The sequence below is a fragment of the Ascaphus truei genome, chromosome 2 (genome assembly GCF_040206685.1).
Source record: "Ascaphus truei isolate aAscTru1 chromosome 2, aAscTru1.hap1, whole genome shotgun sequence".
Classification (NCBI taxonomy): Eukaryota; Metazoa; Chordata; class Amphibia; order Anura; family Ascaphidae; genus Ascaphus; species Ascaphus truei.
In genome coordinates, this window is record NC_134484.1 from 201,335,828 (window position 1) to 201,356,122 (window position 20,295).

The 20,295-nt window shown below is 38.7% G+C and overlaps 1 protein-coding gene and 1 long non-coding RNA gene across 6 annotated transcripts in view; one reads left to right on the top strand and one right to left on the bottom strand.

Moving 5' to 3' along the window:
- The window catches only part of GMDS (GDP-mannose 4,6-dehydratase), a 327,410-nt gene that overhangs the window by 165,983 nt on the left and 141,132 nt on the right, over positions 1-20,295 (bottom strand). For all 4 annotated transcript variants that reach the window (XM_075585821.1, XM_075585820.1, XM_075585819.1 and 1 more), the window contains one exon: positions 18,682-18,791. In XM_075585821.1, the coding sequence (XP_075441936.1) occupies positions 18,682-18,791 (110 nt within the window). The remainder of the gene's footprint in view (positions 1-18,681; positions 18,792-20,295) is intronic.
- Positions 1-20,295, top strand: part of LOC142487105 (uncharacterized) — a 34,654-nt gene that overhangs the window by 13,521 nt on the left and 838 nt on the right. For both annotated transcript variants that reach the window (XR_012799143.1, XR_012799144.1), the window contains exons 3-5: positions 11,571-11,694; positions 16,192-16,255; positions 17,630-17,716. This is a non-coding gene — a long non-coding RNA (uncharacterized LOC142487105). The remainder of the gene's footprint in view (positions 1-11,570; positions 11,695-16,191; positions 16,256-17,629; positions 17,717-20,295) is intronic.

The following is a 20,295-nucleotide window of genomic DNA, read 5'->3' on the forward strand; positions in this document are numbered from 1 at the left end:
GATCCTGCCGCAGGTGATCAGGTTAGCTGCTAAGTTCAGGACTGGCATTGGAGGATATTCAAGTTACATTTTTTTTTTTCTATCAGATTTCATACATTTTGGGACAAACTGCAGGTCCATCCCACTGCATGGAACAGGACAGTTTTATTCCAAGATCAACAATTCCAACTCTCTCAAGATCATTCCAACTTGGTTCAGCAAAGGAAAATAGACTTAAATATCTCCAAAATGCTGAGGTGGCAGCACTTTTACTTTACCCTTTTACAAACACTTTCTCCAATGATGATCGGTTTGCAAGGCTAACAAATGAACACGGATATGTTTTTCAAACACATTACCATAGAGCATATAAAGTCAATATTGCTTTCTTAAATGACTAGCCTTTTTGAGCCTTGACAGCCCTATTGTGAGTCATGATGGTTCATCAAACTATATGAAGGATTTAATAAAACTGCCATTGCAACGTTGATAAATAGTTTTTGTTCTCTGTGTTATTTTAATGAGTGGATTTGGCTTCTCGTGGCTCTGTGACAGAGGGCAGCATGTTAAACGTTACAGACTCCATTTTCTCGAATATACGGTATGACTGTTTACTTTGTTAATGCTAAAGGAGCCAGTAATGCATTGCTTTTGCTAATCCTCCTTCGGTATCGGGGGGTTAGTTAACTAATAAGGACTTTACCTTCTTCCGTAAAACACTTAGGGGGGGAGGGGGAGAAGATTTACGAAGCTCTGATAGGGGATATTGTTGCTTGATTGGCATGAACGTTAACTGCTTCTGACTTTAATGGCCGTTAATACCGATCAAGCTCTGATATCCCTTATGGGAGCTCTGTGATTCCTCCTCTTGAAATGGCAAGTTGACATATTAGGATAATAATGGAATATTCAGGCTCTGATTCCTTTATTGCACTTGTGTCTTCACCACAGTGACAGTCAGGTTTTTTTTACCCCACATTCTGTAGCGGTCACAAGGAGTCATAAGACTTCTGCATTTTAGAACATTGTCAACAAGCAGAATTCAGCTAGCTTACATGGACAGTAATGTTACTACATCTTGTTGATATGTAAAATAATTACCAATAAAAATGCTATGCAAAGGATGAAGTGTGGAGGTGTTTCAGGATAGTATCTCTCTCTCTCTCTCTCTCTCTCTCTCTCGTCCCAAGTCTTCCATCTCTATTCATAGGATTGGGAATAAAACCCACTCAATCACAGGGGACGACTTGACATCATATTGAATAGGGGCTTGTACATTGTGAATTACATCGATTTGTAAAATTATTTGTGATTAGACAACAAAAACAATAGGAGCATGGTTATGGGTTACTGACCTATAACGCTGTACTGGCAAACTATTGCAATGATTAGGGTGGGGCAATATACCTGTAGAATAGTAATGCCAAAGTAATAAAAATGGACGGTTACTTGATACTTACCATTATTTATTACCACAGTATTCTTACAGTATGTGCCGGCTGCTGGGGTCACGTGTGAAACTGTAGTGTGTAAACAGTCATATAGCTTCCAGGCACACTCCCACTCACCCCTCTCTTCCAGACACACTCCCACTCACCCCTCCCTTCCAGACACACTCCCACTCACCACACCCTTCCAGACACACTCCCACTCACCCCTCCCCTCCAGACACACTCTCACTCACCCCTCCCTTTCAGACACTCCCACTCACCACACCCTTTTTGCAACGCATCTGCTGCTCTATGGAAGCTGCAAACATTCAATGAGAGAGGAGTGGGGGCGGGTCTGGAACCTCAGTGACAGAGGCTTTCACATGCTGTAGCTTCAAAGAATCCTCCTCTTGGTAATCTCCCCCACCCCCATGACTCAACACCTACCTCCCCTTGCATGCCTCTAAACACCTAGCCTCCCCATTCCTCACAACCCCTTCCTCCCCATGCCTCCCTCTCAACCCCTTTCCCCGTGCCTCTCTCAACCCCTTCCCCCCCACACCCATGCCTCTCAACCCCTTCCTCCCCCTCATGCCTCTCAACCCCTTCCTCACCCCCATGCCTCTCTCAACCCCTTCCTCCCCCCATGCCTCTCTCAACCCCTTCCTCCCCCAATGCTTCTCAACCCCTTCCTCCCCCCATGCCTCTCTCAACCCCTTCCTCCGCCCATGCCTCTCTCAACCCCTTCCTCCACCATATGGACCTGGAACAGTTTTGATGACTTTAGATTTTTCTGTTTTCTATTGGTATTTTCTCTCAATAAATATCATAGCATAAAATGACTTAATATCTTTATTGTGGGACTTTTCAATCGTTGCCCAACTCTAAATTATGATCAGACAGATTCACAACTTATTTTTTTTTTTACATGTTTATTTTTTAATAATGAATTTGTTTGTAATCCTCCTACTACTAGAAAATCTATTGTTTGCAACCCCCCTACCTAATGATATGGTTTTATCTATGTACAAAGTCATACCAACGCAATGTGAAAAAGCCCTCTGGCTACAGCAATTTTGCAGGCAAAAATTACACAGTTACGACTATTGTATATGTCCCAGTCCTGCATAATTAACCATTACAATATGTCCAATTTAGAACCTAATGTCCCTCGACATAAATTTACCATTGTGAGGAATCTAGAAGTTATTGACTGAAAACAAGTCATGAAATGTAGTTCTGACTTCACTAAACATCTTCCAAACTTAAAAGCTATACTCTAAACCAGCGGTACAAAAATCTGGGGGGTGCGAGATTATCTGCGGGGGGCGCGGGGTTTACAGAGGGGCCACGCGTTTCCCGAAGGCACTTAAATTAAATGACGGAGAAGCGGTGAAGGCCTCTGTAAACCTCACTTACCTTGGTTCAGCCGGCTTCTGGAGACGCCGCGGGGTCATGTGATGTTGCGTTGCTATGGCAACATGACATCATGGCGCCCAGACGACGGGAACAAGGTATGGGGGGCGTGGGTGGGCACGCTGAGATAACGATAGCCGGCAGGGGTGCGCAGGGGAAAAATATTGCGCTCCCCTGCTCTAAACGAAAAAATTACAATAAAAAGGCAAACTAACATTTAAAAAGAAAATCTTTATCAGCTTCTGACACTTTAATATATTAACATTCTTCAGAGCTGTTCTACATGAGCGTTTTTACAATTGCTTTATGTACTGGCCGGGTGTTAACTGACCCTCTCTCCCATACCGACAATGCACACATATTATAGCAAAAAAAAAAATTCCATTCTACACTAATATATATATATTGCAAACTGCTTAATAACTATTACTGAGCACAGAAAGTAGTGCATCCCCAGGTAACACGCATACTACAACCACATATTTATTTTTGTTTAAGTCAGGCAATACATTTGTATTTAGTCACGTGCCAAGTGACATGGGAAAATAACTTTCCAAGTCCTGAGCTCTATCTGTGCAAAGACGAAGCTGTAATAGCAAAAGAGCTGCCATTTGACTGAAACAACCTTGACAACAGTTTCTTAGAAAAGGGGAGGCTACTTGTAGACATATTTGACTAACGTATTACAAAATGTCAATCTCACAAAACATGTAGCTACACTAAGAATTTTCCCCTTCAGAAATCTACTGTCGTTTTAAGAAAATATAGATGGCTAACTATCAACACTCAATAACTGACTGCCATTCACATTTCAACCTGATATGAAAAAGGTCTAAAAAATGCACAATGAAGCTAAACCATAGCTGTACATGGAAAAATGAATAATGTGCATCATTAGCAAGATAATCCTTGAAGCATAGCAGTTATATGTACATCAACGTTGTCAAACTCGGGACATAAGCAAGAGAAGGGGCTACTTGGCATAAAAAAACAAAAAAAAACCATGTAAATTCTTGAACACAGCCACTCTCCCTCACCAAGCCTGAACACAAATGACACATACAGTATACTGTATGTGTACACTGGAAGCGGTACTCCACGAGGTGGTCTAACTGCCTGGGTGCAATCCGTCAGGTATGTGTAGAGGAAAAGGCAGGTACTCGGGGAATTGTGAGTAAGATGATATAGATTTACTAAAGCAGCAGTCCAATTTAATTTTTTTCCCCTTTAATATGTGCATCAATACAATGATAAGTAATTAGCTAAGTTGCCAATCAATCGGTGAATATTTGGCTCGGGTGTTCACTAAATGGCTGTCCGTGCAGCAGAAGAGGCCTAAAGATGCAAAGTTCTGTGGGGAAGATCATGTGACCAGGTCGTCACTAGATACAATTGGTGCACTGCTAGAGAGGGGGCAGGGTTAAAAAAGGGGAGTGCCAGAGCCTGTTTCAGAAGAGGAAGGGGATGTGACTATGTAAATGGTTGCTATAGAGACAAAAAAAATGCTCGTTACATTATGTATTAAAAATGTAATTTAGAGATGTTATATAAAAAAAAACGCTACAAGTATTTTCTCATAGTACAGAACTGAATTATTGAAAAAACACAGATGTAGGATATTAGTTGGGCTGCCGCTTTAAAGAGGCAATCCAAGTAATATCCTACGTGTGTTTTTGTTTTTTTAGCAAGTCAGTTCTGTAGTATTAGACAACACTTAATTTTGTATTATTCAACTCCATTTTAATGAGTTTTAATATACTGAGCATCCTCTTATTTCTATAGCAGGATTTAGCCACCTCCCCATCAGTTAAAGATCTTTGTAACTCTTTTCTGTTTGTGATTATTTGTTGCCAATATTTCCAGCAGTTTGAGCTGCAAACTGTAACAATAGATAATGTTACCTTAGTAATATAAGGATACATTGTAGCTGCCGAGTTACACTGACTGAAGGATTGCTTGAAACTGACAGGCAGCCATTTAGTGAATCCTGGGAAGCAGCATTTTTACTGATCGATAATAGGAGAATGAATCGATCGGCAGCTTATTTGTTTTTAATAAAAATCATTATTTAAGTGCCGCATGGATTGCCTCTTTAAAGAATCGATGTTTCGGCTCTTGAGAGTGGTTCTATTGTGAACCGAAACATTGTATAGTTTTATTACAGAATCAATCTTGCTCTCAAGTCCCAGAGAGTGTGTGTGTGTGTGTGTGTGTGTGTGTTTTCGTTTTCTCTCTCTCTCTCTCTCTCTCTCTCTCTCTAAGTGACCTGCCCAAGGTCACAAGGAGAGCAGACACTTTTGAACTAGGTTCCCTAGCTTTATAGACAGCGTTCTTACCGCTAAACTAATCTTTCAGCCCAATACGAATATTTCTTGTATCTAGGCTTGTGACTATCTGCTACACTCGTTACATTTGTAACACCATTACTGTCCTGTTTTCTATTCCCTGAAACCTCTCCACATATAGGCCATGTCAAAACATATCAATCAGTAAACGCATATTTTAAGGTGTTTATGTATTGGATTGGTGCTAAAGTGTTCCGGGGAGGTCATTCCGTCTGACATTATTAAATCGAATGGTAAGAACAGGGTCAAACTTTTTAGCAAAATATAGCTAAATCCCAGTTCTGCCCTGAAGATTTCTTTTCCAATAAATACAATATTGACCATGATCCATGCTGCCATGTCTATGGTGAAGTCCCCTGGTGCTGCAGGCTGCACAGTAGTCTCCAAAGGGTAGGAGAGCACAGCTAAAGCACAGGAAAATAAAGTGTTTTCTCTGGATCACGGAGACAGGGTTCTGAGGCTGCCCCTGAAATGCATATTCAAGACAAACACCTAAACAATAATACATCCTCCCTGTACTAAACTCATATTTCCCCTGTTTTTTTTTGTGGTATCTTGCACTGGCTTTAGTAATGAAAAGCGTAGTGATTCAACTGCAGCAAGACAGGTGCTTCGTGTGATTATATATATATATATATATATGCAAATACAACTGTATGCTCATCTGCATGTCTTAGGCAGGTCTGCAACCCCGCCTTTCCCCATTATCACCCAGCATACAGCACTTCCACTGCAGCAAGGGATTCTGGGAAATGACATGCAAATAAGCATATATATACATATATATACATATATATACATATATATATATATACATACATATATACATATATATATATATATATACATACATATATAAATATATATATATATATATATATATATATATATATACATACACACATATATACACATATACACTTTTTTTTATTATTATTATTGTCTTGTTTCTGTGCCGCCAGCAGTTCTTCAAACATCCCAAAACAGAATTTCTTCACAGTTTTCTTAAACACAGCCTTCTACTATGAAATCCAAATTACTCTGAATAGAAGCCATACTTCATAAACCAAGCCTACTGGAAGAATAGGCATATTTCTCCTGTTTTCAATTATACCACAGAGAACTGATACAAGGCAGCCAGTTACTGAGGGTGCTCTTCTGATGTTATTTTATGGATCTCATCTTAATTGTGTCATGCCGAGAAGGATTCTGGGGCATGTAATGCGCTTCTTGAAAACCTGTCAATTACAGAGAGAGGGGGGAAAAGGAGGATTTTTGAGAGAGTACATCCAGAATGGGAGAGCTGAAGCTGTTACAGATCACTGAGCTTTTGGCGTCTTCAAAATCTGCAATTCTTTCCTTTCACTTTTTTTGTTATAGCTACTTGTATCTGTAGGGTAAGTTCAAGTTTTGTTTTTTAATATGTTGCCATAATGGCGTAACAAGGAAAACTGTGATATGATTTCCAGAGAAGCAAAAATACACACGCTAGAAAATCCCATACATTTTCCCAGCTCACTAATATGTCACTTTCTGACAATGCAACACAAGCGTCACTGCCTACTTGTCCTATTTGGGGACCAACATGTTAAATAATTTTTATTTATTTTTTTCCTTGAATAGCTGTAGTGTACGCAGTGTAGAGCTTTGTCTATTTTTTGTTCCCTGAGGCACAGGGAGAAAAAGTGAATAGCTCGAGGTCACAAGCCTCCGCTGCTTCAAACTCTGTGTCATTGTTTTCAGAGCCAGTGCTTTTGCTCACTGAGCAACTCATCATGTTATATAAACATATACTGATGGAAATACCTGTGTACACAGATTACAGTTAACCTATTAGAATTCAGGGAAACGGACAAATCGCAGAATTCCTTTTCCTTCAATAACATACATGCAGTTCAGAATAACATCATATTTTATAGCATGTCATCTACAAAGGGTTTTGTCTTTGGCACATTTCCAGGCATTTAGCCCATATTTGTTGATTCTTTGTGTTAAAAAAAAAAAAATGTTTTTAAAAGAAAGCAGTTATTGAAGCTGTGGGTACAATCACATCAAATCATGGCACCTCTACCAATTGCAAACGTGTTGTTTATTAGTACTGCTGCACCGGAGAAATAAATACTCAGAACTTGTGTTCTCAGCCAATATAAATCCAAGTGGGCACATTAGGTCTCAAGATGACAAATAATGGTAGGATCCAATAGCGTAACTACAATTCTTGGGCCCCCATGCAAATATTTTTAAATCTAGCGTTTCCACCGGATAGCCTCCCCCGCCATATCGGCAGCCTTTGTGACTCCCCCCCACCACCCTCTCACACATCTCCTTGCAATTTCACCCCCCTCTTTTTCTGCCCCTTCCTCCCTCTTACTAAATTCCCCCTCCTCACACTCAACTCCCAAATCCTTCTCACAAAATCTCCCACACACACTCAATATCCCCCCTCCTCACACAATTACACACACGCCTCCCCGCCACCTTATTACCGTGGGGATTTATCGCCCTGCCTGGCTGCTCCTGTCTGGCCGTGGGTGAAATTTGGTGCCAACTGAAAAAGCAGGCAGGGGGCGGAAGAATTGGGGACCCGTAGCAATCGGAATCCCCACCAGCGAAACGTGGAAGTTGGCCGCCGGGCCCAACTTCCAGTGCCGGCTCAGCCCCGGCACTCTCGCTCCCCCCTCCACCCTGTCGGCATTTAGCAGTATGGTGGTTACACCACTGTAGGGATCAGACCTGTACTGTAAGTCTTCCATAAAAATATGTTTGTGTCTTACAAATTCCTATGAAAGCTGCAGCCCTCAAAACCTGCTTGCATTTCTGCAATTACAGTTTGCCATCCCTTGGAAGCTGTAAAAAGACATTGTAGTTGTCAGGATTTTCAGACAGTTGCACATTTCCTGCATTTTGTGAAATTAAATTGGCCACAGGCCATCAGCTCTTCATAAAGTTAAACAGACGATGTGGTTGTCTCTGATGAGGCAGTGATGTCTCAAATACTTCAGCAGCACTGAAACACACACGGTCTGATCCTAATAGCGGCTTCTATTACATTATTTCAGAACTCCTCAGATCATTACAGCTACCAATCCCCGTACATTATTCTGCAGAAACACACGCTACATTATGTAACACCGCTCATAAAGTGACCCTTAAGGAAGACTCTTTATCTTAAGTATATCCTCGGATCAGGCTGCATGTTCCTAAAGGTTAAAGCTTTCAAGTTCAGAACTGCAATGGTATTAAAATGACAAGATGAAAGAGACTTAAAACTGATAAGTACTTTTATTACAATGTAATGAGGATTATTAAAATAGTTTTTTTTTTTTAATAATTACAAAATAGATAAGTAAATAAATGTTTTTAAAATGGTGTTTAATATATATGATTCATTGCCCGAGAGAAAGCATTTGTATGGTTTTTTTTTTTTTTAAACTGAACAATTAAATATTGAATTGTTTGGTTTGTAAAACTTAACTCTGATTTTTATTAACAAGCTCATTTTTAATCGTTTCTAACAAATGAATATTGATTTAGCTCACTTCCCAATTATGGTTTATTCTTAAAGAAAGGAATGTATGAACATATAAATAATGTTCGAATCAGTATCAGCATGCTGCTTTCTCATATGAAGTATATAGCCACCTTTTAATTATAGTAAAAATATTCAGGGCAGCGCAGCTTATGCATGTATAATTGTAGTTCTAGAACGCCAACCATGTACACGTTGCTATAGATAAGCGGCAAACGCCAATCAAAGCTTTTTCCGAAGCATTCAAACCCAAAGTATCTTTACACTGACTAATCATCAAAGTACTGTATACCATGGCAATCCTGAAATAAACGATATTATTCAGTACTAAAAACAGCATACAGCGATAATAAAGAACACTCGTGAGCACATTCATGTCTCAGGCAGGTCCTGTACATGAAAGTGTTCTTTATCATTGCTGTACGGTGGAGGGTTTATGTCACTTTTTTACTCGCCGTACAGTGCAACCTACTTTTGTACCTGGTTTGTAGCCACAATCCGCTACAAAATGCAAGGCCAGCACCCAGCCCTGCAAACTGATGAGATCCAATAGGTCCAAACAGTTGTCCGTGAATAGGTTTCTTGGACATGCTCTCCTTTAACAGCTGTGTAAAACTGCAGGCATACTGTACACTTATAGGGATCCATGTTACAGTGGACAAGAAGAAAAGGGTAACGCACAGTAAGTGTTCACGTGCATGTCATTACCCAGAATCCCTTGCTGCAGTGGATGCACTGTAAACTGTGTGAATATAGGGTATGTGTATCTAATTTTATTTATATAGCGCCATCCAAGTACGCAACGTTTTACAACATTACAATAGGAGGTAAATACGTTACAAACAATGGGAATACGTGCAATAGGTAAATGACAACAAAAGGCTATAGGAGACCCTGCCCCAAAGAGCTTACAATCTAAGTAAGGCATGTTTAGAGGACCTACACCGGAGACATGTGAAAGTGATCTTTATCATTGCTCAATAATAGAAGGAACTCGTCCCATTTTGCTGGGAATATTTCTGGATTAGTTCTAGGGAAAACTGAATTGTTTTTATGCTGTGATATTTGTTGAACGCTCATAACCATTACCTACCTATTTCTATTTAATAATCATTGGTTACTTGTTTTTTGTAACATCCAATAAAACATACTGTCAAGAATAAACCCCCTTACCCCCCCCAAAAAAATGAAGATGCCTTACTGCATTTTCAGTAACTTTGCTCTAACTAATAATTCAATATTTATTTCATGTTATGTGAACAGCCTCTTGTGCTGCAGATTCAAGGAAAAAAACAACTTTTGAAACGGCAATATATTTTAAAAAGGTGCTATAAAACGAAGTAATGTGCTGCTAGAAAAACTACTTGGTCATGTTCATTCTAGGATGGGGTGTAGTAGAAAGAAGTATGGATTAAAAATAAAACATGATATATATGTCATTGAGGAATGCTGGACTAATTCATAAACTGGTCATTACTCCTCCAAACACATACCGTCAAAGCAGATTTACAGGTCAACATCTTGAGTGATATTATATGCCTGCACTTTCGCTCAGCTGATTTCTATCAAGTGTATAAGATGTGATAACTGTACGAACAAAAGAGTTGCATGCAAGATTCTGTTCTGTATGATGAGTGTGTTATCAAGCTCTCTCATTTCAGGTTATGCTAACAGAAAACATGCATGCTGTAGTCCATCCATGTCAGCTTGAATTATAGGCCTTCTCAAGTGAACAATTATACAGTTCCATTGTGTGTGTGTGTGTGACACTCTGCTGCCATCTATTTGTAAAGTAGTGATTATTCAACTACAAAATTCCCAGCGTACGCTTCATTTAGAAAAAAAAAAAAAACAAGCACAATGGACTGCACACACTACTGCGGTCACATTCAAGGATCTGTACAAACGGTGCAGTTATAAACTCGCTTTATCTGCCAAAGGTATCTCATAAAAATTGTAAAAATATATATATATATATATATATATATATATATATATTTTATATTTATATTAGGGATAGGCTTCAGTCACAGATACATCCCAGGATGCACTGTTTTTAAGTTAAACCTTTCTTGCTTTATTCATTGTAACATCGCCGGAAGAAGAGATCAGTGTATCTCGAAAGCTCGCACAAATAAAAGCATTTAGTTAGCCACAGAACGGTATCGTCTATTCGTTTTTCAATATATATATATATTATATTATATATATATATATATATACACACATATATATTATATATATTATATATGATAGGCTTTTATTACATATAATCTCAATCCGTTGTCCCCTTGTTCAGAAATAATTAAATACGAGCAAGAGGAAGACTTCTACGCTGCATACTAAGTAGGGGTCATAGTAACAAATTATCATCATGACACATGCAGTTTATTACATGTCTAAAGACACATTTAAAAACATTTTGTAGATAAACACTGCTAAAACATCCAGCCATCCCCATTCAGTTATCTGGCCTTGACGTTTTGAAGCCTGGGGCACGCACTGCTTTCTCCAACAGAAAGGTGTTAAAGTGACCTTGAGAAAAGTATGAAAATGTGTTGATTATGTTCATGTAATATTGAGGTGTTATCTTAAACTTCCAGGCATGCAGACATTCTGAGGCTAATAATGTTACCATACTCTCCAAACATAAATTCATCGCAAAATACTATTTTCTAGGGGGCACAAATTACCCTTTTGGTATTGAAATAAGAGAAGTAGTTGGCAAGTACATATGTGCTTGTATTAAGAACTGTGCCGTTTTAATGGCTGAACATGTTAACGAGTGAATCTGAGAGTGTTAACACCAGTTAAAGTTATTTTATAGAGGCAGATCATTTTTACCAAACACCAACCATATTTTATCCACAGGACCTGTTTTAATGCGTCTCCCCACACCAAGCCCCAAATTTACAGGAACCCATCTTTGGACCGACCACAAGCATCCTTAAGGGAAGGATGGGAAAGATGGGAAAGAGACGCATTGTGAAATAAGGTAACTATTTAAATATAAACATGTTCCCCGGCATGTAATTCTGCGTGTCAATACGAAATGGCATGTAATTACACGGTACAAATCAACACACAAAAACACTTGTGCAACCAGTGCAATGCTCCTTTTAATTAAACAAAACATCAGTACACTACCTTGTTTGTACATTTCCAACACTGAACTGTGCAGATTGTTCCTTTGGTCACATGATGTCTAGTCATTCTCAGATAGATTTTGTTTAATTATTAAACTAATATTTGCTTTATTACTCAGTGTAGTAAAGACAAAGCACACACTAATTATAAGATGGATTGCATAGGGCATAATAGGAATTTCTTTGTGTGGTCTGGTAATAGTTTGCAAACCACGAGCTCCACCTTAATATTAGAAGACAAACGTTTCACACACATTTTACTCCAAGTTTCATGTGTACTGGCCTCTAAAAATTTACAACAAACAAAGAATGAACAATACCACAATGTTATACCAAGGAGCTCAGCAACGTGAGAGGGGCTTTCAATGGACTGCAGAGTGGCTGGAAGAGAGATTCCACATCAATACCTCCTTTTCTCATCAGAACACTAGATCAATAAATTGCTTGTCAATATAAACATGAAGCTTCAGGGATAGCGACTGGGATGTGTACTTTGCCATGAAAACAGAAAAGTATGGTCTGGTCTTACTTTGTGATGCTTTTTTCCCCCCATTATTATTTTAAGTAGGGTAACCAGTCACTTACCTTGGATAGCCGGTTCTAGTTTTTCAGCACTGGTTAGTTACAAATAGTGCATGTTTGTGGACCCACCAATGCCAAATCTACTTAGAAGATCCATTCAGAACTAGGGCAGGTAGAGTCTATCACTGGTATTTCCTCCTACATCACTAAAGCGTTCAGAAAGGGAAATATGTTTTCCCAGTGGTGAAACACAGGATAAGATATCCTTTCTTTTCCTTCAAAAGTCCCATTCATATTAGAATACAAACACATTGGAAAGTAGCTTGTAAAAAGTCAAAAATAGCAAATTATGTTTTGTATTTGATTGGATAGACATGCCAAGCTTTGATAAGCCTTAGCATACATAAACCCATACATTTAATTTTCTTAAACACATTTCATTTTAACACAATTCATTTTATGACCTCGAAAAAGAACGGGTCAGTACCGAAAGGGAATGCTTCTTGAAGTTTTAAATATTTGCCTTTAATATATCTTATCAATTCCATCCAAATACAAATTTTTTATAATCGTGCATGGAGAAAAACAAAATACAGAACTGCAGTTAAAAAGGAAAAAAAAAAAAAACGGCTGAATTCCGAGTACATACAGTATACATGGACTTACACACGTACACAACCAGTGTCACACCATATTTACAGAATAAAAAAGTGCTCGATAGCGCTCTAACAAACCCCAAAAATATATAAAATAACCACTTAATAATGTTTAAATTCGTGAAAAGTGATAAACAAATGTAAATAATCGTGCCTAAAATAACAAAGTGCACTATATTGAATAAAGTGAATAAGAGACTGCAAACACACCCTTGGATAAAGACTGTTCCACTTGTCTTGCATCAACTGTTTCTCCAAAAAAGGCCAGGGGAGCATGTCTCATAGTCATAAAAAACTCCTGACGAAGCCGTAAGCATACAACGGCGAAACGCGTAGAGTGTTTCAGTCCAGCAATACCTAAGAGGAGGAACACGAGAATCCACTCCTATCATCAGACCCGGCGGGTCTCTCGACGCGCCGGTAGTGACGTGACGGGAGCCCCGGCGTGGATACAGTGTTCCGGTGAAGCGGAGGACAACGAGGAACCCAGGAGATCACGACTCCCTGTATACCTGTTACCCGCTATCCATTTTTCGCCTATCTTGATCATACAGAGTGTAAGCCTTCATTTGTATACCTATTGTCAGAATATAATACTGTCTACACTATATGGTCTTTTTCCTTTTCTTCCTTGGAGGTTGGTGGCTGGTGGCTGCTGCATATTCACAGGATACATCCACCCCTTAAGTTGATGGCTGCTTGATTTTGGCTACCTTCATGTGAGAAGTCATTTTTGCGCCTCGCACACAAAATCACTGTATTTTAACATTACTGTACTATGTGATGTTTTCATTTATCTTTCACACCATATTTAACCCACACACAGATTCTGGGAGTGAACATGCTAATAAAATAAGCACCGAATTGACTTCAGTATAAATATTTCCATGTGCAAAAGCACAATGCCAGTTGTATCAGCGATAGAAAGACTTCAAATGATAAGATTTTTTCCCCTTGGAAGTCTAAGGTTGTTTTTTTGAGGGGGTTTGGTATTGTACCCAAGTATTCTCGGGCCCCTTAGGCAATGCAGCATCATAGCTAAAGGAAATAAAAGGCCAGCGCTTACTATAACCTTTTTAACAACTGTATTTTATTGTTATTGGTGTTGTAGTCTAAAATAGAAAACCTTGCTATCTCCCCAAAAATATAGGGGTTTGGAAGGTGTCAATGTCAAGTGTACAGACAATGTATGAAGTCACAAGCTGCAAGAAGGCATGCAGGATGTGAGAGGCATTGAGGCACAGACACTCACATATTTACCATTAGATCTGTTATTTCTGACTTCGCTGTTTGGTTAAGCAAAACAGCGTACTGCTGGACCCTCGGGCTTTGAAGTAACAAGTCATTCACAATTATTGCCAACCCCATTGGTATTTATATGAGAGTTTATGTGACAAGTCTCGAGCATATTACTAGAGAGTAGTCAAACCACTGAACAAATACTTATTGGGTAGACAGGTTAAGCTTTAACCCATGTAGACTCAAAGAGAACAGCATACTGACCAACATGTAAATATTGCAACGAGGGAGATATTGTAGGAGATGCACAGGAACATTTTTATTGACTTGTACTGGGTTGAGTCATTTCTTAAAGTAGAAAATAAAGAAACATGTTTTCAGAAAACTATGAGGGAATCTTCCTCATTAATTGGTGAGAGTTGAACAGTATACAGTATAACAACCAGACTGCATTGCGTTGTGCAATGTTGGAAAAGCCTTGTACTACCAAGTAAGGCTGTTGACACACTTTGTTTCCAACATAACTCAACAGGTGAAAAACACACTGTACAAGATAAATGCTAATCATTGATTCAAGTTGGTCATGGCTGTCACTCAATTCAATCAGCCATGGTCTTGAGACTTCTATGAAGTTCATTGAAAAATTACTTAAATGTTACTCTAAGATCCAGAACTCTCTTCTGTCTTTTGTGAGCTTTACAGATCGAGTGGATAGATCCTTAGTATGACTCAAGGGTTAAACTATATATACTTAGAAGCAGCCGATCAAGTAATTTGTGGGTCAAAAATCGCAATTGACTTCAATGGGGATTTCTGTCTGGAAATGGCACGAATGGCCGCTTCTGATTACATACAGTTGCCCTGATCCAGTGCTGTCGTCAATGGGGTTTTCCATACGATAGTGCCAGATCGGAGCCACCACACTTTATAGAATAAGGCTGTGCTTATACCAAATGCTGCCAGGTGCGCAACGCCAAAACAAATGCATGTTTTCCACTGAGCGCGCACCATGTGCGCACGCAAACGAGACGGCCAAGCGTGCAAATTTAGAGCAGATCTCAGAAATTGATTTTTCCGAGCGACTGTCGCATCACGTGACCGGTTCAGCCAATGAGGGCGAACCACTCCCTGTCGCCTCCTGCCTGCAGTGCAGGTTTCGGCGTGCGCATCGCCCTGAGGGAGCACGCGCGCCCTGCCAGAGCTGGTATAAGGCCTAAGGCTTTAAATATAATTATACTAAAGAAATGATAAAGGCATTTAACGTGCAACACCATAGTCCATTTAGAAGAAACCTGTCCATTTTTGTTTATTAAATATGTTGTTCAACAGAGACTCCTCAATACGTGTGTTCTAACCTAATCTGAAATCACGTACTACTTTTTAGTTTAGATTGTATAAGCTCTTCGGGGCACGGACTCCTTTCTCCCAATGTTACATTTATGTCTTGACATTTCCTAGATTGTTATTGTAGTGTATTGATATGGTAAAGCGCTATAAAGATATACATACAGAAGGTCAAAAATATCTTCATAGATATCAGTCTGCTCATTATAATGTAATATTCACAATAGGTTATTATTTCACTCTTAACTCAGTTTTAACACCAACATTCCCATGGTTGTCTTTTTTTTTTTTTTTTTTTGCGCTACCGGGGCCCGCCTAGTTATATATATTTTTCTAAATTACAGGGAAATTAAGTAAATAAATGAGAATGTAATTTAAAATGATAAAAGTAATGCAACAAAATATTACTACTAAATATAGGTCTTTGCCAGGTCTTCAATATCTATTTTTGTTGCGTCTGCTCACTGCTTTTAAATCCATAGTAGTAACCGAGAGGTGATTTCTTTACCTCTGTGGTATAAATATCGCTGTCATACTGCAGGTTTACTGGACACATTTCCAATTCTTGTTTTACATTTTTCGCAGAAAGAACAAATCAAAAGCTAAATGTGTAACAGAAACGCCTTCAACCCACTGTAGAGGACAGGAGGTCAGTTAGAATAAAAGCATACACAACATAGTTGTGTATGTGTCCTATGCGATGTTGTATGCATAATGTCACAGTCTTAAAATTGCACCGATCCCATTAGTTACATTGCTTGGACTTGAATGAATATAACTCGGCATTGATTTTCAATCCACGGTGACTAATTGCATCTGTCAGACACAGCCTTCGCAAAACCTCACACAAATACATCGTTCGCTTGCTTTTTACCTAGTGTTAGAGCCAAAATAGCAATGTTTTTTGATATTTGATACTGGAACACTCCTCTGAAGTGAATGAGCTACTGTTAGCTGATTTCCCTGCACAGACGTGGGATAAATACAAGTCACTACGCCCATTCCCCGCAAAAATGGCCAAGACTGTTCAGGGCATAATTTGTTCCTGCTATGCTGGTGAAGGTGATGTCACTTTACTAGGACTTTCTATTTTAAGACACTCATAAGTAAAAGTCATCTCACTTTCTGCCACACTGCGTCAAGCACATTGCATCAAACCGGCCTCTCTGTAACATACTCTGAGTCACAGTGCTGGCTATTTATGATTCAGTAAAAAGTTCTTCTGTCAGTCTTTCCCAAACCCTGTGTGTTCATTCCAAGAACCAATTTCGTCTTCATTGGTTTCCTTCAGGAAACCAGACAAACTTCCTATTATTTTATTTTCCTTGCTTTCTGCACAGCCCACATAAAATTGACTGGAAGTGAGAGTGATACAGAACGTTATTCTGCATAAATATCAGCCAACACAAACACTGACAAACACACAAGAAGAGGAGGAAAACTGCAGACGTCATCAGACAGTATCCAAAACATAATGCAAGACGTTTTCTGACATGGTCAACAGAATAAATCTCCTTCACAGGCCATTTTCAAAGAAAAGTGTTTACATAACCTACTAACTTCTCTTAACACCAGTTCAAAACACCTTGCTCCTGTTTAGAGATGGCATATAAACCTTTGTTGAACCATTTAACCCAATACACTACTTGTTTACAGCTAAAGCTGTGATCCGAGTCATCAACAGCCTGGCAAAAATGATAGCATTCTGCATATGGTTAATGATTGCACTACAATTCCTATACATCCCAGCATATCAAGACAAGTTGACCTAGATAACAGGTCTCATTCTTATTTTCAGTGGTACAGTCTTATTGATGATGGTGGCGGCTTTTACTCTCACTTTGCGTTAGGTAACCATAGATGTTTTTTATTTTTGGGGGATAAACGCCTAAAATGAAGTATTAGCATTCCAACAATGTCTTTTTTAGAAAAAATCCCCTTGTCTCCTAAGAAGGCTGCTGCTTCAAAAGTAATTCCTGGCTTTTGCCAAGAGTCATGATCTCTCACACCTTTTTTTTCACAGAAAGTTGTAAAAAGTCAGTTCATTGACCTCATACACGCATACAAGTCTGAAATGGGAGAAGAGCTGTGGAGCCAATTTAATGAGTCAGTAAGTAAAGTTCCCAGTGGAGGCCTTGTCCGTAAATGGTGTGACATTTTTAAAATAGGATGGGCAGAGAAAGGATTCATGTGGAAATGCCATAATGTCTACATTGTAGTTTGAAAATGACCGGAAAGATATTGGCCGAAACTTGCAATGATTCATTTCAACATTGAATATACTTGAAAGACAAACACAGCTTTTAGAATGAGATATATATTTATATATTATATCATGACGGATACGGCCTTTACCATGAAAACAATTTTGCCGGGCATGTCTCTTTTTTGGGTTTTGGTAAAGTCTGTTTAATAAAAGCAATGTAGTACTGGAGAAACACACACACACACCCCACACACACACCCCACACCCCACACACACACACCCACACAAAGACACAGTTCTCCAGTACTACAGTATATTGCTTTTATTAAACAGACTTTACCAAAACCCAAAAAAGAGATATGCCCGGCAAAATTGCTTTCAAAGTTTCCATGGTGAAGACTGTATCCGCCTTCGGTTTTAGATGGGCAAATATTATAGCAGCACTGTATAATAACAGAGATTTAATTATAGTATGCAGACAAATAGAGGGCAGTGCATCTAAATCAGCTCTATATTGAATTGTTTATGCAGTAACACCAGAGTGCAATGATGTCTATTCATCTTTTCCCCCTTCATATTAAGGGACATGGAATAACAACATCTTCGAGCAAATTCCTTATAAAAAGACAGAAAGACTTGGTGTGATGGTGTCAGCACAAAACATATACAGTTTTCTGGCAGCCATTTTGGATTTTTGTTCACTACTAGCTCCCCCTTTTTATTGGGTTGACCAAGACCCTCTAGTAGTAGATGTTCCCTCAATTATGTCAACAATAGTGGCATGGGGCATTTTCTTCATATAATTTCCTGCTAAATACACATTCACAATCAGACAAGCAGAGTAAACACGGTACAGCGTCATTCCTTACTTTGACGTGGCTCTGTGCTCCCAAGTTGTATATTTCAGTGGGTTTCACCTCATTGATTATTTTCACTAAGCACGTGCTGTCAGTGAGATCCCCATAGTGCAGCTTCATGTCTTAAAACGACAAGAACAGTACGGCAGATTATTGATAGTATCACATACAAATGAAAAAGGGATAGGAACATTAAACAGAAATAGCAATACTGACATTCATGGCTCTGCCACTCAAGAGCAAATGTGCACGTTCTTTACATTTTCTTTTAATTACACACCAGGGATTTTGTTTTTATACATATCCTACAAAAACATGTATTTAACCCTTTTGCTTCCAGGCAATATAATATGTATTTTTTTTGTATAACAGTTTAGGAATTGTCAAAGGAAATAAAAAAAAACACAGGGGAAAAAAAACAAAAACAAAAAAAACAAAAAACACATCCACCCTTTGAGTTGGCGCTTTTGTAAAGATATATGTGTGTGAAACAGTCACAGAATGTTACGGTCAAAACCACATAGTAAAAATGAGGATGTTTGAGGCAGAATGTTAAAATCATACCACGGTTTTTGTTGTGATCTTATTTTAAGAAAAACTTGCACTGTTCAAAACGAACCCTTTGTCTACATTTCTCTAACCTATTCAGTGTCGGAATATACAAAAAAAAAAATAATAATCAAACGAGTGTCTAAACCAAGTGCGCATAAAATGTGTAAATATGTACTGTATATACAATATGTATTGAAACTCTAGTAAATAACACCCGCACAGATCTATTCCACTAAATTCCCAAATAAATGGTACTGTATATGCTAAAAATGATTCTTTAAAGTCTTCCTATTCCTCAAATAATTATATATGTGAATGATCTATGGGAATAATCTATTTCTCAAACAGTAATTCTCTAATCAATATAAATGGAAATGTGTGTAATAATGATTCTAATTCAACACCATTAGAATACTTAAACAAAATAATTTTAAAAAAAATGTAAAAATTAATATGATAACTGTCCCAAAGTGTACAATAAAATCCAAAAGATCCAAAAATATATGTGCTGCCTGCTCAAAGAAAGGTTCAGTCCAACCTCAGTTATAATTGAACAAAAAAAAAATAACCAAAAAGAGCAACTTTTATAGTGTAGTATTTAATCTCTTTGATAAAGTGCCTGTCGGCAAGAAACGCGTCAGAGGAACCTGCTGGGGCATCATGCCTGAATAAATTCGCCTATTTTTAACCCACCACCAGCTCGGACTTTTTTGCAGTGCGTGTTCCAGTCTTCTTCGTTTGTTACCTAGTATTTAAATCTAAAAAATTTAAAAAAAAGTATAGTATGACACTTACAAATATAAAAAGATTTTAACCAAAATCCACTTAGAAGCTCTCTGTTCCTGGTGGCATCGGTGGAAACATCCGTTCGCCTTGTCTCTCTGTCACACACCAATCGTCAGTGATGCGTTCCCCCGACCTGTGTTCCAGGAATAACTTCGGTCTCCAGTCAGGCCAAGCACCTGGTGACGGTAAAAGCTCGGCTCTCAGTCTGTGGGTGTTATTCCCAGGGGATTACAAATTACTGAACATACCCCATGGCATGGAATTGAGCAGAGCTGTAACCAGCTCCAG